Source organism: Calidris pugnax, unplaced genomic scaffold, assembly GCF_001431845.1.
Source record: "Calidris pugnax isolate Ruff unplaced genomic scaffold, ASM143184v1 scaffold123, whole genome shotgun sequence".
Lineage (NCBI taxonomy): Eukaryota > Metazoa > Chordata > Aves > Charadriiformes > Scolopacidae > Calidris > Calidris pugnax.
Genome location: NW_015090876.1, coordinates 1411888 through 1435625, shown reverse-complemented (window position 1 = coordinate 1435625; position 23738 = coordinate 1411888). Strand labels below are relative to the sequence as shown.

General features: G+C 44.8%; 1 protein-coding gene and 1 long non-coding RNA gene across 4 annotated transcripts in view; both read right to left on the bottom strand.

Annotated features, from left to right (window-relative positions):
* SNX8 (sorting nexin 8) overlaps window positions 1–19251 on the bottom strand; it is a 31365-nt gene extending 12114 nt beyond the window's left edge. Inside the window, exons 1-8 of the mRNA XM_014946179.1 lie at window positions 19219–19251; window positions 18123–18210; window positions 10711–10901; window positions 7658–7775; window positions 5041–5162; window positions 4595–4675; window positions 618–778; window positions 101–233 (exon numbers count right to left, since the gene is read on the bottom strand). Coding sequence (XP_014801665.1) covers window positions 101–233; window positions 618–778; window positions 4595–4675; window positions 5041–5162; window positions 7658–7775; window positions 10711–10901; window positions 18123–18156 — 840 coding nt within the window. The 5' untranslated portion in view covers window positions 18157–18210; window positions 19219–19251. The remainder of the gene's footprint in view (window positions 1–100; window positions 234–617; window positions 779–4594; window positions 4676–5040; window positions 5163–7657; window positions 7776–10710; window positions 10902–18122; window positions 18211–19218) is intronic.
* An 899-nt stretch (window positions 19252–20150) lies between these two features.
* On the bottom strand, window positions 20151–23107 carry LOC106890412. 3 transcript variants are annotated; one of them, XR_001412518.1, is made up of 4 exons: window positions 22898–23107; window positions 21514–21591; window positions 21126–21389; window positions 20151–21049 (listed from the first exon to the last, which is right to left on the bottom strand). It is a non-coding gene; the product is annotated as an uncharacterized LOC106890412 (long non-coding RNA). The 3 variants fall into 3 exon arrangements; XR_001412517.1 differs by having other exon boundaries at window positions 20151–21024; XR_001412516.1 differs by having other exon boundaries at window positions 20151–21389.
* Window positions 23108–23738: the final 631 nt, after the last annotated feature.

The window sequence follows — 23738 nt, the reverse complement described above, 5'->3', positions numbered from 1 at the left end:
AGAGACCATGGTTTGAGATGAAACTTAAGGCAGCAACGAACCCTCTTCATTTTACAATAAGGAAAAAGAAAAAAAAGAAAGAAAATGGTAAAGAACTCACCTGCTGCACAGCCTTATCCGCCAGCAGCGCAAACTCCACTGAGAGACCCTTCAAGGCTTGTTTCAGAGTCCCCCATGTGCTATTATTCAGAGCAGCCCAGGAAGGAAGCGGTGTAGTGTCTGAGCCCAAAGCACTGGGAGGAGATAAGAAGAATTCAAATCTAGGGGACAAATTCCACGAAGCAGATAGACTTGCAGAGAGCAGCTCAGAGTTTCACTTCTGTCTAAACAGCCCGCGGTGCTGAGCTGTCACAAACACAGAGCTGTGTATGTACTGGGGGAAGAGACAATAGAACCAGCACCTGAATGTCAAACTACTTCTGTTTTCTTTTCTCTTGCTCTATGCGATGCAACTTTAGCAGAAAACATGCCTTTTCTTCTTTTATAGTAAGAAAAAATTTATGATGACCTACAGCATGCATTGAAATACTCATTCTTACCAATTTGCAGGGAAACCTTACGAATCCTGAAAGAGCAGAAAGGTTCCCATGAGCAAATCCTCTTCCCCCCAAACCTACCTGAGCTCCTTCCCAAAGATGAGGAGATCCGAGGCGTTATCGATGGCTCGGGAAGCTATCCTCTCCGCACGGTCCCGAAGCTTATAAAAGCTATTATAAATATTTCTGATGAGCTCCCTGCTGGCAGCAAACTGGGCCTGTATGTCGGCTGGGAGGAAGTCCTGAAGAAGCACAAGAGAGGTTACTAGTGGAGAGACCAGAGACTCACACACACACACGTTAATTGTGAGTCCACCCCACAGCCAGCAGAGAGAGACAGGTTTCCCCCATGTTCTCACTCTCTCATGTCACGCTATAACAGCCCTGAAGAGATTAACTTCACAATTTAGGTGTCCAAGTCAGATGTTATGCAAATACCCCTAATTTTCAGAGGCAGAAAGAGGTTCAAATACCAGGTGTTGACAGCTGGAAAAATCTGCAGTTCTACTCTGCAGTTAGAACAGGGTTTGTGAGGTTTCAAGCTCACAGGTTCTGGTCTGAAGCTGCCAGTAACCACCAGCCTGGCAAAGCCAAGCATGTTCTCAAAATTCAGCTCTGTCTGACCCGTGCATCGCTGGGAAAAGCCTGAATTAAGCTCCAGTTGCAAAACCTTCTGCTAACATTGCAGGAACCTGAACAACAACCTGCTTCAGAATTGCTCAATGAACACAGGGAATGTACATTTATAGCACTAATCACTGGGATAAACAGATACACAGAGAAAACGTGTCACTAACTTCTCTATAACAGTCCAAATGACTCTCCCAGAGGGAGAAGAGGACAGACAGAATGAGGGCATGAACACATCAATCTAGGTATTAGCTTTTAAATTGTGCAGTATGTGCATTTCTTTGTTATGCAAGTAGAAGTAATTACCCAGAAACATGTTCTGAGCAGGATTCATTGTTTAGTCTTTATCATATTCATGAACCAGCATTTAGCTCGAAATACCAAGGCCTCAAGAGTCAAATATTTATTTGATCTTTTCAATAAAATCACAAGTTTGAAAGTCCTTCAAACTTGGAAACAACTTTTTTCTGCCTAAGGTCTCCATCGCTCAACAAACGCCGTAACTGACCCACCTGGAGGAGAGAGCCATTTAAAGCAGAATAATAAGTTGCAAGAAATTCCTATACATACCTTGGCCTGGGTAGCTAATCTGCAGGTCATGAATTCATCTCCTACTCCCTGGACCAACTCTCTTAGCTTATTCTGTACATCCTGGAGAAGATACAGAACCAAATAAGCATGACAGAAGTAACGCCAGGGACCTCACAGAGCTCTCAGATACACTGCAATAGTAAAGGCACAACTTAGAGAGAGCTTCACCCAGGTCAGCTTTGATTTAAGGACAAGTATAATATGTATTCCCCTAAGAACAGTTACCATTTTCAAAATACTGACACTCCTGGCATTGAGTGCAATTACCTTCCACTTTCCAGCTGTGGAAATACATATTGAGAGAAAATGCTCCTCATCACGGGGGAGCAACAATGTGTAGGTCAAGAGCAATTCGGGACTCTGTGCCCAGCAAAGCAGTTACAGGAAGACACACAAACTTGAGATTATTGCTGACAGGTACTCACGGAGCCGCTGAACGAGAGAAAGAGTTTCAAGAGCACATCTTCTGAGAAAGGGGGATGTCGAGCCACCAGGTTTATAAAACGCTTCAGCGCTCTCCTCCTCGATTCTATGAATTCTCGATCAGCTACGGGAAGAAAAGTTAAATGTCAATTAACACACCACATATTACAGCTGCTCAGAAAGAGAAAGCACTTAGTCCGGTAATTTTTCTGCACTTGTAAGTCTTGTAAAGCACTGCAACAAAACCAATGAATGATTATCTATAATCTGTCAGCTCCCTAGAATAGATCTTTTGGGTTGACAACCAGAATAAATATTCCTTCAAGTGGTTCTTGATATCTTATTGAAATCTATCATATCTCTCTGTATGTTTATTTTCCTGGGTGTAATCAGGATAAACAACCGAGTCTGAGGCCCGAAGCCTCCACTGACACACTTTGTGGGTGTACAAAGACTTTTCTTCCTCTGGTCCCCAGAGGGATCTCACTCTGGTTGGGACTCCTGGGAAACACACAACACGTTGCTTCTTGCCACTGCAAAGTGATACCTCACAAATAATTATGGGGGGTTTGCTCACTATTCTGAACAAATAGATTCAGTGTGATGTACCCTCAACAGTCCCTCCTCCATACTTTTAAGCTTTTTGAGGCTAGGGAGAGAATAAAGGTTGATTTTGGGGTTTTTTTTCAGTTGTTTGTTCAAGATCAGTGCCCATCTTTTTCATGCAAGACATCAGAAAGTACTTTGGGAGACCTGCACAGCGATCTACAGGCCATCCAGCCAGGGTCCTTACTTGTCAAGCTAAAAAAGCTCCAGGAGTCTTCTTGAAACAGGAAGAGTTTCAATCCGGTGTTAATGCAGCAAAGCATTAAATCACAAAATCCCGGCGTTTTTCAGGAAAGATGAAAAATTAAACGAAAATAGGTTTGAAGAAAAAGAAAGTGGTGCAGAACAGAATTAAAGGAATGCTCTTATCCATCACAACGCTCTCGTATCATGAAAAGGTAACTCTTTTGCCTCAGTGTTAAGCTGGGAGTTTGCTGGCTGCATGGACTCTCTGTGATGGTCCTTTGTACAGTATCACACAGCACATGGTTCTTCTGTCATTGGGGTTGCAGATGGTGCTTTTGCTTTGTTCATATTTTAGCCTACACGGGAATTTCTGAAATGATCTTCATGTTTCCTACACAATCTGCCTCTGTTTGCTGCTGTCCTCCAAAACGAGCTGTAACAAGTGCAAGCTGTCCATCTTTCTTCATCTGACAGATGGATAAAAGTCGACCACCATGAAAATAAGAGTGTCACGTAGCAGGTGAGTATAGCCAGTGTAAAATGTACAGAGCTTTGCCCATCCACCTCTGGGACTAAGGAGGTTGCGAGAGTCACACATCTACAGCAATCCATCAAATCCCGTGTCCTGCAATTCCTTCTCCAGCTCATTAACTACTCAGAAACAAGAACTACCCATTCCATTTCCTTTTTCCTGTTTGTAGCTTCTGTTGAGACCACTTACACAGCTTTTCCACACGAGAGTCACTGGACTAAAAGCAATCATCACCCCCTGCCTTAACACAGTCTGGCACACTTTGGGAACTAATACTATCAATTTTTCCTTAAATATATGATATCTGTGGGAAGAAAATGCCATCGTTGAATGCACAGGAATATCAACACACCAGCAATGCAAGGAAATAACAGTGACTGACAAATTATATATATTTGTAGCTTCTCTCAATCCTCTCTCCGCCGAGGTTAATCAGAGAAGGTCACTTTGCTTATAGGTGTTGCATGAAGTGGAAAATCTGGAAATTCTGGCTGAGAACACTGAATCAGGGCAAATCCAGCAGACGGGTTTTCGCAACCTCTAAGCTCCAGTTGCAAAACCTTCTGCTAACATTGCAGGAACCTGAACAACAACCTGCTTCAGAATTGCTCAATGAACACAGGGAATGTACATTTATAGCACTAATCACTGGGATAAACAGATACACAGAGAAAACGTGTCACTAACTTCTCTATAACAGTCCAAATGACTCTCCCAGAGGGAGAAGAGGACAGACAGAATGAGGGCATGAACACATCAATCTAGGTATTAGCTTTTAAATTGTGCAGTATGTGCATTTCTTTGTTATGCAAGTAGAAGTAATTACCCAGAAACATGTTCTGAGCAGGATTCATTGTTTAGTCTTTATCATATTCATGAACCAGCATTTAGCTCGAAATACCAAGGCCTCAAGAGTCAAATATTTATTTGATCTTTTCAATAAAATCACAAGTTTGAAAGTCCTTCAAACTTGGAAACAACTTTTTTCTGCCTAAGGTCTCCATCGCTCAACAAACGCCGTAACTGACCCACCTGGAGGAGAGAGCCATTTAAAGCAGAATAATAAGTTGCAAGAAATTCCTATACATACCTTGGCCTGGGTAGCTAATCTGCAGGTCATGAATTCATCTCCTACTCCCTGGACCAACTCTCTTAGCTTATTCTGTACATCCTGGAGAAGATACAGAACCAAATAAGCATGACAGAAGTAACGCCAGGGACCTCACAGAGCTCTCAGATACACTGCAATAGTAAAGGCACAACTTAGAGAGAGCTTCACCCAGGTCAGCTTTGATTTAAGGACAAGTATAATATGTATTCCCCTAAGAACAGTTACCATTTTCAAAATACTGACACTCCTGGCATTGAGTGCAATTACCTTCCACTTTCCAGCTGTGGAAATACATATTGAGAGAAAATGCTCCTCATCACGGGGGAGCAACAATGTGTAGGTCAAGAGCAATTCGGGACTCTGTGCCCAGCAAAGCAGTTACAGGAAGACACACAAACTTGAGATTATTGCTGACAGGTACTCACGGAGCCGCTGAACGAGAGAAAGAGTTTCAAGAGCACATCTTCTGAGAAAGGGGGATGTCGAGCCACCAGGTTTATAAAACGCTTCAGCGCTCTCCTCCTCGATTCTATGAATTCTCGATCAGCTACGGGAAGAAAAGTTAAATGTCAATTAACACACCGCATATTACAGCTGCTCAGAAAGAGAAAAGAGAAAGCACTTAGTCCGGTAATTTCTCTGTACTTGTGAGTCTTGTAAAGCACTGCAACAAAACCAGTGAACGATTATCTATAATCTGTCAGCTCCCTAAAACAGATCTTTTGGGTTGACCAGCAGAATAAATATTCCTTCAAGTGGTTCTTTATATCTTATTGAAATCTATCATATCTCTCTGTATGTTTATTTTCCTGGGTGTAATCAGGATAAACAACCGAGTCTGAGGCCCGAAGCCTCCACTGACACACTTTGTGGGTGTACAAAGACTTTTCTTCCTCTGGTCCCCAGAGGGATCTCACTCTGGTTGGGACTCCTGGGAAACACACAACACGTTGCTTCTTGCCACTGCAAAGTGATACCTCACAAATAATTATGGGGGGTTTGCTCACTATTCTGAACAAATAGATTCAGTGTGATGTACCCTCAACAGTCCCTCCTCCATACTTTTAAGCTTTTTGAGGCTAGGGAGAGAATAAAGGTTGATTTTGGGGTTTTTTTTCAGTTGTTTGTTCAAGATCAGTGCCCATCTTTTTCATGCAAGACATCAGAAAGTACTTTGGGAGACCTGCACAGCGATCTACAGGCCATCCAGCCAGGGTCCTTACTTGTCAAGCTAAAAAAGCTCCAGGAGTCTTCTTGAAACAGGAAGAGTTTCAATCCGGTGTTAATGCAGCAAAGCATTAAATCACAAAATCCCGGCGTTTTTCAGGAAAGATGAAAAATTAAACGAAAATAGGTTTGAAGAAAAAGAAAGTGGTGCAGAACAGAATTAAAGGAATGCTCTTATCCATCACAACGCTCTCGTATCATGAAAAGGTAACTCTTTTGCCTCAGTGTTAAGCTGGGAGTTTGCTGGCTGCATGGACTCTCTGTGATGGTCCTTTGTACAGTATCACACAGCACATGGTTCTTCTGTCATTGGGGTTGCAGATGGTGCTTTTGCTTTGTTCATATTTTAGCCTACACGGGAATTTCTGAAATGATCTTCATGTTTCCTACACAATCTGCCTCTGTTTGCTGCTGTCCTCCAAAACAAGCTGTAACAAGTGCAAGCTGTCCATCTTTCTTCATCTGACAGATGGATAAAAGTCGACCACCATGAAAATAAGAGTGTCACGTAGCAGGTGAGTATAGCCAGTGTAAAATGTACAGAGCTTTGCCCATCCACCTCTGGGACTAAGGAGGTTGCGAGAGTCACACATCTACAGCAATCCATCAAATCCCGTGTCCTGCAATTCCTTCTCCAGCTCATTAACTACTCAGAAACAAGAACTACCCATTCCATTTCCTTTTTCCTGTTTGTAGCTTCTGTTGAGACCACTTACACAGCTTTTCCACACGAGAGTCACTGGACTAAAAGCAATCATCACCCCCTGCCTTAACACAGTCTGGCACACTTTGGGAACTAATACTATCAATTTTTCCTTAAATATATGATATCTGTGGGAAGAAAATGCCATCGTTGAATGCACAGGAATATCAACACACCAGCAATGCAAGGAAATAACAGTGACTGACAAATTATATATATTTGTAGCTTCTCTCAATCCTCTCTCCGCCGAGGTTAATCAGAGAAGGTCACTTTGCTTATAGGTGTTGCATGAAGTGGAAAATCTGGAAATTCTGGCTGAGAACACTGAATCAGGGCAAATCCAGCAGACGGGTTTTCGCAACCTCCAAAGAAAGGTCTTCACCATTTACATTCCATCATAAGAACTTATGAACCAGTGAAGCTTTTTCAGCACTAGGATTTTGTTCCAGTTCACTCCAGACCCCGCTCTGCTCACTGTTCACCAGCTCCTCTTTACTGCAGCAATACATGAACTTCCAAACACCAAAATCTATTATTTATTGAAACACATTAAGCTTAGCAGCACAGGCAGGAGAGAAGACAGTGAAAAGCTTGTTCTCTCACAGATAAAGCAAAAAACAATACAGGATTTTCGACGGTTATGCAACGTTTGAAATAATAAAAGTTTTAAGCCAGTGCCAATATTTCAGATGAGTGAAAAATGTACCTGAAGGAGCTTTAATATGCTTTTAGGCTTGGGATACTTCTTTGGGTTCTATTCTAACAGCCAAAATGGACTTGAATGAACTGACATTGATTCCAGCTTAGTTTTTAGTAAAAAAAGAAAAAAGAAAAAAAAAGGGCAACAGCTACTTTAGGGAGTTGCCAGAAAAACACCTTTTTGTACATAAAAAAAAAAAAAAAAAACCCAAAAAACCTAAACCACATCCTGGAATTTTACATTAACATATTATGTATAGAGTATTTCTAGGATGGCAATAAATCACACCTCCAAATTGTGTGTTACAGCCTCAGCAGAGACTTTCAGTTTTTATAAACGTTTGGTTTCAACATTATCATTTCAATCACACTTGCCCCGTGATCCCTCCAGTCAGAGACAGACACAGATTTACCTCCCAGCATCCTCTTTGGTGGAAGGGCTGGCACCATGCGATAGGGGAACTTCTGAAGCAGCATCTCGTGGAACACCACAAAGTCATTGTATCGTCTGTAGACTGAGCACTTGAATCTCTGCAACAGAGGAAGGGAGGAAAAAGACAAATCAATAAACAGGCTGGACAATAATTTTATTTTTTTTTCTATCCATTGCACTAAAAAGCAAAGGAAAAAAAAGAAAGAAATCACACCCAGAGACTGCAGAAGCTCCTTATTTCTTATCTTCAGAGGCCCTGTGCTGGGAAGGAGGGAGAAAACACTCCAAAGGTAGCCACTTTTCCATTATGAATAGAGATGGCCTTCTTCTAACTACAGTCCTTTGGAGAATAAGACTTTCAGTTTAAAAGGTAAGTCAGATTTCATTCATACACAAGATGAAAGAGACTACAAAATGGAGAGGAAGAGGTTCCCCAAAAAATTACAAACATCCCTATAACCTGCTATGGTTCCATAACATTGCTCCCTCAAACTCTCTGCTCTTCCAGATTAGAGAGAACATTTAGAAATAGCACCAACACTTAAAAGTGCTCTAGAGAGCTCTTTTCTTGAAGAACTGCAAGTCCCTGAGTTCTAGCTCTTGGGAACTTTCTCTAAATCACTTTCAAACCTAGAGGTGGCAAAACAGTCTTAGATCATGTTAGGTATTAGTCCAAATGACTGGGAAGAAAAGTTAAATGTCAATTAACACACCACATATTACAGCTGCTCAGAAAGAGAAAGCACTTAGTCCGGTAATTTTTCTGCACTTGTAAGTCTTGTAAAGCACTGCAACAAAACCAATGAATGATTATCTATAATCTGTCAGCTCCCTAGAATAGATCTTTTGGGTTGACAACCAGAATAAATATTCCTTCAAGTGGTTCTTGTGATGTTTTAAGTGAAGCTCACAAGAGAAAGAAAGACCTCTCACTGATGTTAGATCTATATACAAAGATTGAAAGTTCCTTTAAAACCTTAGTCCTTCACTCTGCATTTGTTTGATCAATATGGAAAAGAGGCCAAAGAAACCATATTTCCATTCCAAAAGGAGTTAGGTAGCACCTAGAACAGACACACAGGAGGCAGAATCTGAAACACCTAAAGCCCCAAACGTCACTACAGACAAGTGCATGTGTCTTCTTGCCACTGCAAAGTGATACCCCACAAATAATTAGGGGGGGTTTGCTCACTATTCTGAACAAATAGATTCAGTGTGGTTTACCCTCAACAGTCCCTCCTCCATACTCGTAAGCTTTTTGGGACTAGGGAGAGAATAAAGGTTGATTTGGGGGTTTTTTTTAGTTGTTTGTTCAAGATCAGTGCCCATCTTTTTCATGCAAGACATCAGAAAGTACTTGGGAGACCTGCACAGCGATCTACAGGCCATCCAGCCAGGGTCCTTACTTGTCAAGCTAAAAAAGTTCCAGGAGTCTTCTTGAAACAGGAAGAGTTTCAATCCGGTGTTAACGCAGCAAAGCATTAAATCACAAAATCCCGGCGTTTTTCAGGAAAGATGAAAAATTAAACAAAAATAGGTTTGAAGAAAAAGAAAGCGGCACAGAACAGAATTAAAGGAATGCTCTTATCCATCACAACACTCTCGTATGATGAAAAGGTAACTCTTTTGCCTCAGTGTTAAGCTGGGAGTTTGCTGGCTGCACGGACTCTCTGTGATGGTCCTTCGTACAGTATCACACAGCACATGGTTCTTCTGTCATTGGGGTTGCAGATGGTGCTTTTGCTTTGTTCATATTTTAGCCTACACGGGAATTTCTGAGATCATCTACACGCTTCCTACACAATCTGCCTCTGTTTGCTGCTGTCCTCCAAAACAAGCTGTAACAAGTGCAAGCTGTCCATCTTTCTTCATCTGACAGATGGATAAAAGTCGACCACCATGAAAATAAGAGTGTCACGTAGCAGGTGAGTATAGCCAGTGTAAAATGTACAGAGCTTTGCCCATCCACACATTTAGAAATAGCACCAACACTTAAAAGTGCTCTAGAGAGCTCTTTTCTTGAAGAACTGCAAGTCCCTGAGTTCTAGCTCTTGGGAACTTTCTCTAAATCACTTTCAAACCTAGAGGTGGCAAAACAGTCTTAGATCATGTTAGGTATTAGTCCAAATGACTGATGTTTTAAGTGAAGCTCACAAGAGAAAGAAAGACCTCTCACTGATGTTAGATCTATATACAAAGATTGAAAGTTCCTTTAAAACCTTAGTCCTTCACTCTGCATTTGTTTGATCAATATGGAGAAGAGGCCAAAGAAACCATTTTTCCATTCCAAAAGGAGTTAGGTAACACCTAGAACAGACACACAGGAGGCAGAATCTGAAACACCTAAAGCCCCAAACGTCACTACAGACAAGTGACACAAATGTGTCTCTGAGTATGTACAACAGGGACTGCAACAGTCTGAGCACTACTCAGTAACTGATGTTTTGGTGGGAGATGTAAATGGCCCATGGTCTACCTGAAGAGGACAGATTTCCTTCTTGGAAAAACAAACAGAAGCTACTGGAGAGCTATTTATCTTGCTCTGTAAGTAGGAAGAGATACATCATCTTCAATCTTCTCTTACACCAAGAGCGGAACCTACAGGTCAGGACTGGGGCAAGTAAACTGGAAGTGGCCTTGACTCGGCAGAAGGATTTGTGGTACCTTTTCTGTTTATAAAGCATTCAGCTTAGCACTCCTAATGGGATTTCTCCACTAGCTGGAAATAGTTTGCAATATCCAGTTGCCTACAACAATTTGTTAGGAAAACATTCAGTTTCCAACATTATACATCAGCTTTTGTACAGAGCTTGGGTTTCAAGCAAGTAGACAAGCAGACCATCCATCAGACCTCACTCAGAAGATGCTCTGTACTGTAGAAACCCAGGTGAAATAAGCCCACACAACCAGCCCCCTCAAAACCAGCATCACCCAACACATCCATCAAATTAGGCAAGACTTTGCCAACAGCAACTGCGCAGACGTTCTTAAGAAGATAGATTCTCACAAAGACCAGTATTTCTCCACCATTACCTTGCTGGAAACCTCGTATTCCACATGTTTCAGAAAAAGGCCCTTCTTCTCAGGTATAAGCTCCACCTGCACACTGTCCTTGCTCAACAGCTCTTGGAGGGTGTGGGAAAGCAGCAGTGGATTTCCCTGGGGCGCCTGCATTAGAAACTGTTCCGCTTCCCTTGATTCATTTACTGGAGGCTTTGCCAAATCTAAAAGACAAAAAGGGAAGAAAAAAAAAAAAAAGTCCAATAGACCTGATAAGATAAAAGTGAGAGACGTTGCCTGACAATATTGTGTTCCCTTGCTCAGAGCTCCTACAGTGGTGCAACACAACCAGAGCAACCATCCAGCCACTCCCCGGGGAGGTGATGCTGCTTCGCACGCGTCCAAGACACTGGTACCTCCCTCTTCACAACACCCAGGAGCACCACCAATTACACCCAGGCAGAAAGACATCTCTACTGAGCAAAAGAAGCATCACAGGCCAAATTTGTCCTGTGAATCAGCTCGGAGGCCTGCATTTCCTGTCTGTCCAGCTCCCACCACAGCAGGATCTGCCAAAACGAACGAAAGCCTTGCTCAGCGCTTTTGGATCCTGCCTAGAACAACTCATGGAAGGAAAGAAAATGTGTTATTTCACTGCACTGCAGAAATGGAATACATTCATTTCACATGTCATTACAAAGGAAGGAGACACTTTATTTGACATAATTTTAAACTCTGTGACAGTACGCTTGAGTGGGCACGAATTACAGTAACTATGTCCATGTGCTTAAGTTCAAGAGCAGGGGAAAAAGGTTTCTAATAAAGGCTACCAACCCGACAGTTCCTCTGCCATAGCAAGCTCTGGCAAAATCTTTCAAATACGCCTATTCCACTGCTTGTAGCTCAAAAACAAACAGCTTTTTACAGCTGGACAGCTCTGGACAGAGAGATTCTGACCGATTCCCAGCCAGATGCAAAAGTGAAAAGAGATGGCTCTTAAGAATACGGCCCCGGAGGACAAACTTCATCAAAGAAGGGGCAGAGATGATGATTCAGAGATCAAATGACTGAGTGCAGCCCATTATCTCAACTTGACTTCGTAACTACACACAGTATGTCACTGTAAACTAAGCTTACATTGTTTTTCAAAGCAGTTCTTTTCTTTTCTACCCATTTCACATGTAAGAAACCAGGTGAAAAATGTGAATATAGCCCTGGAATCTATTTAACCCCTACCTGAGTTCTGTTCTTCAGTCTGGAACAGATGGGTTCCTTCCTCTCTGTGTCTGGCTGTTGAAGAGGGACAGTGCAAACAAGCTCTTTCACAAAGCAAGTTGAATCCACCATGAAGATTTGCCTAAAAAAGCTAGGCAGTATTAAACATCCTCTCCTTGCCATCGTGCAGAACTTACACCCCTTATTAAAACACATCTAAAATTCTGAGAACGTGAAAAGACACTCTAGAAGCAAGACCCATTTCAGTAAGCTTTGATGCATAGTTCTAAAAGTTGCTAACTGTGTAAGAAATTAAGCCAGGGAAGATAAGAACTCGTATCCTTGTCTTGAAAGCTTTGACCTCCTCCTGATAAGGACTTCCCACCTGTTCCTTCACGTGCTCTAGGCCCTGATAAATGGGAAAAACAGGTAATCTCCGATTGCCCAGACACACAGCTTCAAAACAAGACACTTCGTTCTCTGCTCCATAAAACAGCTTAAGGAAATCAAACCAAATCCAGGACAAGTGACCTTATCCCACATGTCTCATCAGGCTTCAGATTCCTGCTACCGTGACTCAGAGAAGCAAGTCCTAACACCTCTGCTTTACCAGACTAATGTGTCACCTACTAACCCCACCTACGGAGCAGCTTCTAAACACTTCCAGTTACCTGCCAGAAATCTGTGGTAAGATAATGCCAGCTAATTCAGTGTTGACATAGGATACTGCTGGATAAAGGGATAACGTCTCTGTACAGCTACTTTTCAGATAGATGCTGAACGAGGAAGGAAAGGAGGAAAGAAAATTCAGAATATGGATAGCGAGGCAAAAGGTTTTCTAGCATAAAAAAATCCTTGCCCACCTGACCTTTCACAGGACAGCAAGGTGTCATAAACCACACTATCAAAAGGAAGAGTCAAAAACACAGACAAAATTCATTCTGGGAAGCACAAGAGCCTCTCTCTCTCTCCGAGCAGCGGTTCTCTGGGTGCACACCCTTGTAATTCTTGGTTATAATTGCTCAAGGCGCGTCAGTGAAACGCAACGTGACACAGGAGATGTTGTTACTCCTGCAACGTGTGCACACACACACACACACACACTCACACGCAACTCCACGGTGCTCCCTGTTGCCTAAACCTCTGGCTCACCTTCCAGAGGCCGGCACGGGGCCCAGAGAGGGATGAGCCAAAGGCAACCCCCCGGCTGCCCCCAGAGCCGTGCCAACCCACGCTAACACAGCCCTCCTCCTGCCTGTTCATTCACTCACCCGGCTCTCCATCTTCCTGCTGGCCAACCCACAAAGAAGGGCTTTCATGGCACAAACCGTTCCCTCAACTGGGGCTCAGCCCTGCTGCAAACTACTGAAACTCCCCGTGGCAAAAGGTAGGCATCAGGAGAAAAGGTTTATAGGATGAGCCATGAATCCTTCAGTATTTCATCTGCAAGACCTGGAACCTGCAGCCAAACGGATGTTGAGAAGGACTGAGATTCATTACAGTGACCTGAACCCACCTTATCTCCTAAAACGACAGATTTAGGTCCCACAGAGAGATCCAGACAAGGCTCAGCATTCCTTCAACAATTGAGTCACGTTGCTCTTCTCATTTGTAATACTTTGCTAATTTTCACCAACTTATTCTCTAAATTTGCTTTCTAAAATTCACCTACAGGAAATACCTCCTCTTTATCAGCAGTTCACACGTTTGGCTCTTCCTGAAACATCTTGTAGCGTCTTCAGATCTCAACCTTGTCTAAATGTGTGAAATCATACAAATCAGACAACCATATGAACAAGTTCAAATAATTACTGTTTAATTAATAATCTCAGCGTGTTCCATATCAACAAGAGAGTGAATTTACCGCCTCAGAGACTGGTCTAGGAACACAATGAGATGACTTTGGAAGAGCTGTTAACCTGCTCTAGAAAACACGATGGCATTACCACTAACCCTGCAGAGCAGTATATACCAAAGCTGTTCTTCAGCCCATTTTTCATCCCCCTCTACTAAAGAGTCAGTTCAGGAACAGCCTCGGGAGCCCTGGCCAGGAAGGGTGGATAATAGTGGGAACTCATTGGTATGAGCTCCCCTGTTCCACCACTAAAAGGATTTACATGCATTGTAACAGCACACTTAACGCTTCCCATCACGCACTCTCCGCTGGAGAACAGCTAATTTTGAAAACATTCCCTCTGGTTTCAGCAGATCATTATCTAGTAAAGTTTATAGACAGAGGGCAGGAAGCGAATGCAGAAGTGAGGTATGGAACAGTCCCCTGGAACACAGGGAAGCTGACAAAATAAAATCAGCTTTTTACGTGCGAGCTAGCCTTTTGTTACAGCAGAGTTCCTCAATCTGTTGTCAATAAGATAGCAGGAAGTGGCTTGGTAGAACTGAAAACAATTTGATATAAAAATTAAAAAGAATACATATATACAGATATAGGCAAGCAAGCGGACAAGGCGACACAGAATTTTCAAGAAGCATTCAAAGCACAGCCTAAGTTTTGTTTGGTTATAAAGGAAAACAACTACAAACCCACTTTTTTTTTTCAGTATCAAGTGAGGCAGCTTTTGTACTGAAAGGAGCTGAGAAACTCACCCAGAAAACAACTGCAATAGAAAACTTCACTGCTTTCTGCCACATCCTTCAGGCTTCAGTCAGCACCCTGGGGTCATGGCTCCCACTCACAGGAGACAGCAGCAGCCTGCCCTCCACAGCTACTGCTTTCCTCCACCTAAACCTCTAAAATCACACATTTACAACACCCAAAGTACAATTTCAAGCGTCTGATTTAGCTACACAGAGGTTTTACATGTGAACAAGCACATACAAAAGAGAAGGGCAACGCCAGGGCTGGAAGCATAGGTGGGAAATCACAGCACGGATCTCCCCTCCCTATTTATGTTCCGTCGACCAAATTTGGAGGGTTTATCTCCATTTTACAGATGGCTGCTACTAACAACTCTTCATTATATCAGGGTGTGTTAATCAGCTAAATTTATTAGACACACTTAAGTAGAAGGTGCCATAGAATGACTTGTCACGTTAGAAGCAGATTTTCTAGAAGGAGAAAAGAATCTGCAAGGAAGGAAATCCTTGAGGAAAAATAGCTAAGATTTCTTCTCCATCGCCACAGCGTCACAGAGCAGAGAGGATCCAACTCATGGCACACACAGGGAGTACAAGAACTGAGTATTTTTGTGCCCAGATACCTCAGATTTCTCCCTGACAAAAAAAAAAAAAAATGAGGGCTCCACTACAAACTCCTGGGCCAGGAATACTAAAGCAGCCACGTAAATATCATTCATCAGCATTTCCCTTTCCTTTCTGCCCTCTCATGAAAAGCCTCAGGAATTATGGAAATGCCTTTCCCCCTTATTGTGTCAAACACATTCCTCCATAATTCCAGAATTCAGCAGCCACATCAACCTCTGGGAGAGCTGGTGCAGATTTCAACTACAACTTCAAATACATTCCCTTCCTTGTCTTCTTTTTTGGTTTTGGTTCTTGCATAATTTGAAATCCCCTAAAAATAAGAAAAGAAAAACAGAAGTCCCACAGAAAAAAAAAAAAAAGGCAAACAAAACTTTCTTCCTATTAAAGGCTTTACATATTTTTAGACAACTGTATGCTACTCGCTTGGGTTTTTTAAGGAATTTAAAACCATGCAATTCTTATTTCGAAAGGAGCAACACAAAAGAAACAGCCTATTTTATCTAACAGAGCTAAGTGATACACAGGCGTGTGTTCAGCGTGGAAGAGATGTCCCTACTTCTTATTAGGTACAAGAAAAGCAACCATATTTAGCTTTACTCTAATTAAGAGATGGTGCGATAGTGTCCTTCTCCCTCCCAACAATTACCTTGTAAACACAAGCCATCCACTGCCAAAACCAGACAAGACAAAATAACACACGTACTACCATAAAATTAGATGTTGGAAAACAAGCTCTAACATTTTGGTCTTCTTCTTAAAAAACAAAACAAAACAAAACAATCTTTCTCAATGCAGTTGTCAAATATGCCTAAAAAACAAAACAAAACAAAACAAAACTTTCTCAATGCAGATGTCAAATATGCACCCTGTGCTGGATACAGTGGGCTTGGGGCTGGGTTTTTTGGTTGGGGCTTGTTTGGGTTTTTTTCCTTTCTTTTTGAGGTGTTTGGGGCAGTTATGGTTTTCAGCATTTTTTCATGGTTGGTTGGTTGGGGATTTTTTTTCCAACCAAGTTTCAGATTGCTCCTCAGCACTTGGTGCTTTTCAAGATGAAGCAGAGAAGTAACGGCACGACTCAAAAATAGTCGGGTGAGGTTATCTAAGGTGTATTTAAAAATAAAAAAGCACGAGCATTTCTGCATTCCCCTACAGCTGTCGGCCTCTAACTGCTTCTCGAAACGTTGCCATCACACAATACAGCAGGAAAAAACCTCAAGATCAAGTTATCTCCTTCCAATTTACTGTCTGACAGGACAAAAAACTAAGTTTAAGCCTCATACCCTGTTCTTTTGACTATGTTGTTGGATCCTCAAGTGATTAAGTAATTTCCCACATCTGGGAATACAAGGAATACATTCCATTGGCAAGTCAGCCACGGAGCCACAGTCCCAAACTACAGTAAACACAACAGAATCATAGAATGGGTTGGGTTGGAAGGGACCCTAAAAATCATTGAGTTCCAACCCCCTGCCCTGGGCAGGGACACCTCCCACCAGCCCAGGTTGCTCCAAGCCCCATCCAGCCTGGCCTTGAACCCCTCCAGGGATGGGGCAGCCACAGCTTCTCTGGGCAACCTGGGCCAGGGCCAATAAGAGTGAGATGGAGCTACATACATTGAAGATATAACAGGATTAGAAGAAAAAAAGTCCATCGAGGAACGTCCCCAAATACTAGAGACAAAAAGTCAAGCCCTCACTAGGGCAGTTTCCCAGCTCCCAATAGAAGATTGCTGAACTATAATTTTTTCACACCCATCTCAAAAAAAATAAAAAAGGTTGAAAATGTAAAAATTCAGACCCAAAAAGGTAACTCAACAAGCTATAACACATACAACTGTTCTATTTACAAGGTCATTGTAGTTTAGCTATAAAACCACCCTGTTTCCACAATCATCCTTCCTTACACAGATCAAGAAAACCTAATCAGAAGAACTTGTTTATCATTTTGTTTTACTTCTCATCTTTCTCATGTTTTTTATCCTCGTAATTACACTGGGGCAAGACTTGATCTTAGTATTTTAACATCAAAAAACACCGTGCAACCCCACACACTACAGTCTCCCAATGGTCTTTTCACACATTTTACAGTTAGAACAAGCTCATTCCCAACTCAAATCCTCTTTGAAGGCAATCATCGAAGCTCCCTTCCTTTTGCACCAGTTCCACCTCCCTGGAACTGACACGTTTGTCTCCATCAACCCACAAAAACTTGAAGACTGTGGGGGATGTTGATGTTGAAATTCTACTGACTGCAACGGGTAGAGCCCTCCCCACCAAACCCTCCTTCGGGCTGCACACACGGTTAACGATTCACCTCTAGCAGGAAAGGAGAGACAACCCCCTCCCTCCCCAGCCAACACACCTGGGTGAGCTCCCTGCAATCATTGCAAAACAGCCTCAAACAGGAGCAAGAGAAAAAAAAAAAAAAAAAAAGAAAGGAAAAAAAAAAGTCCATATAAGCAACTTTGCTAAACTGACTTTAATATATTGGGCATTATCCTTTTCTCTTTTGTCTCTTGATTCTGTTAAATCTCTGTTTCTCTCTCCAATCTGTTAAATTTTAACCCTACAAAATAAAAACCAGACAGCGTTTGCATGTGCTGCCATAGGTGGCCATCAATGGTCCCTGTCAGGACTCTCCTCCTCTCTTGGGAGATTTAGATCCTCCTAAAATATTCACTGACAAAATGCTGAGCCCCAAAAAACAGTCACGTCTGGGTGGGAACCTTCCAAGATCACCGAACCCGCATCACGATGCTAGAAATAAACACATTCCTGCTTTCACAGCATTATTTCTCTTTTGCTAAGATCATTAGATACCTTCTCTCAGAGTCCACAATATAGGCTTTGTGAAAGAAAGCCAAGATTTCTAAACAAGGCTGAATAGACCAGACAGTTACAGAAGCACCATCACCAAAGTGGAGATTCATCAGATCACGAATAGTTGGAGACAACTGTTTTATCTCCATAAGGCTCCTGAAGCAGATGGTAAACTCGTAACAGACATACCTGAGCAAGCTCTCTCTTTGGTACAGTAGGACATTTTTTTTTCCCCCGCAAAGGCTGCTGTTCAATATCCCAATATCTTACATCAGTCCTGGACAGAAATATTCCAAAATAATTTATTTATAAGCATTATCTGCATCAGGAGCGTCCCAGGCCTATCAAAAGCACACTCACGCTGGAGCTATATTCCACCCAAACCATTTTTTCCCTGCATAAAGCCCACCCACTTGTAACCTCTACTAGTTTTTTTGTTTCAAATTAAAAAAACCCACTCTGCACAGAGCAGTGATTGCCAATATGAAACTTCAGCCACTTTAAGGGAACTTTACCGAACTGTATTATCCCGTTTCCCTCTAAAAGTCTCCCCTTAGAGCCCAGCGCGTTATTTTCTGCCTTCTCCCAGGCGCTCCCTCCATTTCTCGTTTCACAACCAGCGCTGGCACCGTTTGGCCGCAACTTTCCCCGCAACCTCGGACCGACCGGGGCTGCGAAGCTCCCGCCGCCGCGGCCGCCTCCGGAGCCGCTGCCCGGGGCTGGGGGCGGGAGGAGACGCGGCCTCCGCCGGTACCGGCCCCGCCGAACCGCTCCACAAACCGCTTTAAACGCCCCGCTGGGTCCGTTGGAGCGGGCGGAGGGGGAGAAATAAACTCATTTCAGCGCGACTCCCCCCACCCCCCGCAGAAAAAGTTGTGTTCCCCGCCGGGAACACCGGGGCGGCACCGGCCGACGGAGGCTGCCCGGGACCGGGAGGGGGACGAACCCCACCAGCCCCGGGGGGACCCGCCAACACCCCCCCCTCCCTTCCTCACCGCCACGGGGCAGGAGGAGAAGGGGGAACCCCTCTCCACCGCGACACGGGCACCGCCGACGAGGCCCGGCCGTGGGACCCCCCCCCCCCGCGGGCCCGGCGCCCGGGGCGGGGGGGAGAGAAGGCGAAGGCAGCGCCTTTTTACCTCAGGTTTTGGCGGGGGGAGCGGCCCCGAGCCTCCCTTTCCCTCCCTGAGGAGCCCGTCACCCTCCCCGGGGCCGCCCGGCGGGAGGGAAGGGGGGACACCGGCCGAACCGAGCGCTGCCCCGCGGGGTGCCCGCCGCCCCGTACCTGTGCCGGTGCCCGCGGGCGGCTCGCCGTCCATCACGGCAGCAGTCATGTGAGGCCGCGGCCCCGCCGCCGCCCTCCCCTTCCTCCGCAGCGCCGGGCGGAGCGGGAGGCGAGAGGCCGCCTCCCCGGGGCCGCGGTGAGGGGACGGACCGGTGGGGGACTCGGCTTGTGGGCGAGCTCCGGGACACGCCACAAGCCCACCGATCGCGGTTACCGTCCCCCGGGAGGGGAAGGGGCTGACCCCGGAGGGGGGGGGCTCTGCCGCCTCTCCGAGCCCCCCCCGCTGCTGAGGGGGGAGCGCCCCTCAACCTCTTGGAGAGTAAAAATAAAGCTTCCAAACTCCTTAAAGCATAGATAGAAGAAGAGATGGGCTCGCCGGCTTAATATGGGCTTTATCCCCACATCACATTCATATTAAAAATAATATTAATTATTGCCAGAAAACTGATGGCTGTCGGGAATGTGAAATTCAGGAGGATTTTGTTCTGCGCCACGAAAAGCAGATAAAATTGTTGGCCATAAAACAACCCTTCCAGCCACCTGGCAACTCACTCTTTCACGTCGGGTGAGGTAACTCCAGTTTTGGTATATTTGGTGCATTTTCTTCCATTTGCTCACCTTTTCCCACAGCATTTAATTTCCGCTGCCACTTAGACCGTCGATACATCCTATCCCCAATGTATTTGATGTGCTTGGATTTTTATGGGATATTCTTGATGGTGGGTGAAAGTAGATATTTAGTGTTTTGGCAAAGGAAACGACATGGCATTTTGTGCCACGCACCAGAAGGAACGCGCTAACGAAGGGAAATGTGGTAGAAATGAACCCTGCTGAGGAAAGCACAGAAATAAGAGCATGTGGAACGCAAAAGCTCTTTCTAAAACTGCATAAAAATAAGAATTTCACATATGCCTCACATTTTATTAGTGATTTTAATGTCTCTTCCCACTTTTTGCACTTTATCAGTCAGGGATGATAACAGCTGACAGTGGTGAAAAACAAGGTTTATGTTTTTTTTACAGTGGTTTTCCTGAAAACACCATCAAACCAGCAAAACACAAAAATAACCACAGGTTCTGGACCTCCAGATTAAGGTGCTACCAAGCTATAATAATGCAGTTTGTTTTTAATATCCAATGTATTGGACGAATTCACTAATTTATTACTACTAATCTCGGGAAGATAAATAATCTCCACTCCAAGCACAGAGAACCAAACCATAAAACCCTGACATGAGAATTATTTCAGGTGTAAGTCATTAGACATAACACCCCCCTGTGAGACTTCTCGTGCTGCTACAAAGACAGGAATGACTCCAGTGATGCCCCTCTTCCTCCCCCCTCGGTGCTATTTCAGCTGAGATCCCCACAAGCGTGGGTGCAGCCTAAAGCTGGGGATAAAATTAAAAAAGCATGGCATTATTTAAGCCGAGAGGCCCTTCAAATCGTGTTTGTGCAGCAGCCGAGGGGAGAGTTTTGCACGCTCAGCACTTCTGAAAACTAAGCGCTACACGATTTTTTCGCCTATATAGCATTTTTCTTTTTTTTTTTTTGAGAAAATGAATGGAGGAATCAACATGTTCTCATTTAGCCATAGATTTTTGATTGGTCTGTACTTAAGCTAATAGCATAACTATTTATTTGGTATAAATAAGACGTTCTCAATTGACGTCTCGAAGAAAAACACTGTGAAAAATAACTCGATTGCAGAAATAATTTTTGAACAGAGCCAGAAAGATTGCACTTGGTGTTAAGTTATTCAACGCTTCCATATTGGCTGTAAACGCAGCAAAAGCTTCCGGAAAACCTACAGGATAAAGAAACTACAATCACTAGAGAAAGAAATAAAGAAAGGGCACGTGTCAGCAGGTCCCAGGTAACAAATGTAACGCAGGAGGACGTGACTACCTGAGGCCCTGGCCTTTTGACGTGTTGTTCTCTGCACGTCCTATCGCCATTAGATAAAATTTCATACTGACTGCAAGAGCCTGCTTACTCGTGCAGAATTCAGCGCAGGAAACGGTGCTTCCAGCTCCACCATTCTCAGAGCACTCAGTCAAATTCATCAGATATTGGACAGTTGTCTTTCAAGAGGCCATTCCTGCTGGATTTCTTCCCCCAAATTTCTCATTGATTGGGGATTTGGGCAACCTGGTCCAGTGGGAGGTGTCCCTGCCCAGGGGGTTGGAAGGACTTGATCTTTAAGGTCCCTTCTTCCAACCCGAACCATTCTATGAATTTTGGTCCCTTCTTCCAACCCAAACCATTCTATGAATTCCGCAGGGGGAATACTCACAGGAACAGGCAAATTCCAGCTGCCAGCACCAAAATCTCTGGGTTTAAAAGTTGTTCCACTCACCTTCAGGTTGCTGGACTAGAAGCAAAAAGAATAGCAGTGAGATAGTAGCAAGGGACCGAAGGGAAATTTCAATAAAAGAAAGGAGAGGGGGAAGGAAGGAAGGAAGAGAAGATAAATCACAAGTTGCTGTGAAGGCAAAGTGCAAATAGCAGAGCATGGAAAGATAGGAAAGGAGGATCCGACAGAGTTTAACCAAAGTGATTGTAAAAGTAGGAGTCAGCTTGCAAACAGGAAGGTAATACGCAAAAATTGCATATTCCAACAACACAGACAAGGTGAAAGTGGTGAAACGTGGGTGCGAGACACCACATACACACTCCTGGAAGAGCCCTGTCATCTCACGGAGCCAGCTGGGACTGTGGATTGGAACTGCAGCACGTCCTCCCTCACATTTGGAAAAATACATGGTTGTGGCAGGAGAGGAGACAGCATTTTCTGTACACTTTTAACGTGCTGATGGTGCGGCAAAGCAGGAAGCTGGAGTCTGGTCAGATACCATGATACAACCAGGAACAAAAAAAATATAACTGCACAAAGTGCCAGTCATCATTTCCATTCACAAGCATCGCCCACAGCGACTCAAAAGAGTGCATTTGAGTGGCGTTAGGATGCCACCTCCTGACTAGCTGATAAATCACAGAACTGGGCTTTGCTTTTGCTAAATTTCTTCTCTCAAGATTTTATCAAAATATGAAAGATACCAAAACATAAGATAGGGTCTAAATGTAAAGTGATGAGTACAATATGTTCTGCTCTTCTTGTGAACTTTTTTAATGCTGGAATTCTTATTCTGTACGGTTTGATGGTGCGATGGAAAGCACTGGGCTAAAAAAAAACCACAACCGACAGAAAACCCTACACAAAATGCAAGTGTTCACCTGGGAAGTGAACATGGATAACTATTCCTCAAGAACTGTTCTGACCTGTTTCCTCTAAAAATGCCACTGAAACCTCAAGATGGTACCCAAGACGAATTCCAGGTTCCCTTTCTCATTTTGAATATATCCTAGTAACATCCATCCTGGAAAATAAATGATATTCCACAGGTGTGGAGACAGAAGGTAATGGTTTAATTGGTGAAGAGAGGTCACCTCTCCCAGAAAGCTGGTCATGTCGGTCACCAGCACGAGAAGCCTTCACCAGTTTAAGTCCCACTAAGATGTTATGCGAGGTAACACTTCAGAATAGCGGAAAACACTACAAAAAACCACTCGAGTTCTCTTTGTCTGTACCACCGCACCGAGATCCCCCTCTCCAGCCTCTGCAAGGCCTCCCCCACCAAGCGGAGTGCCACAGCGGGACGGCGGGCATCACTTTTTACCTCACGAAAAACGCTATTTGAAAAAACACACGTGTCTCGTGGAAACTTATCACAACACCCGGAGGCGGGCTGCCGTTTTCGACCCGCAGCTGGCCTGGACGTGGCTCGCTGGGCTAGCAAACCGCTCCCGTCGCTTGAGACCCCTCCAGACGCCTCCGACCCCGTCCCGCCATGTCGCCCGCCCGGGCCCTTCAGCGGGGCCGATGTGGCGGCTCCTTTCGGGCCGTACCATGTGGCCCCGCAGCCCGCGGGGGGGTTGCGCCTGCCCGCCCGTGTACTCGCCACGCCCCAGCACAGCCGCGCCGCCACGCGTCTCCCCCGCCGCACCAGCTTGGTAGCGCCCGCTCGGGCACCGCCGACCGGCGGGCGAGCGCAAGGTGGAGGGGTTGTAGGGGGGTAGCTGGGAGGTTTGGCGGCGCGGTCGCCTCCCGCCCGCTGCCGGGCAGGGAAATACACCGCGCTGCCGAGATCGCGGGAGGGCTTTGCTCTACGTCCGCGCAGTTAAATGTCCCGGCGCTTCGTGCTTTCCGCTCCCCGAAAAATGGTTCGGCCGAACCCCACCTCGGGGGACGGGAGGAGGGCGCCATTTTGGGCTCAACCACAGCGAGGCGTGAAAGGGGGGGGGGGGGCGGCGGCCGCTCCGGGGCGAGAAGGAGCGGGACCCACCGCCGGCTGAGCGAGAGAACGTGCGGCAGCGGAGTTGTGAAGTGACGCTGGGCAGGGAGAAGGCGGCGTTGGGTAGAAGCTGCGGCGGGGCCCGGATTTGATTATATTCCCCCTCTTCTCCCCCCCCCCGTTCCGCGGCGGTTGGTAGGCGCCGCCGCGCGAGGCCCGTCGGGCC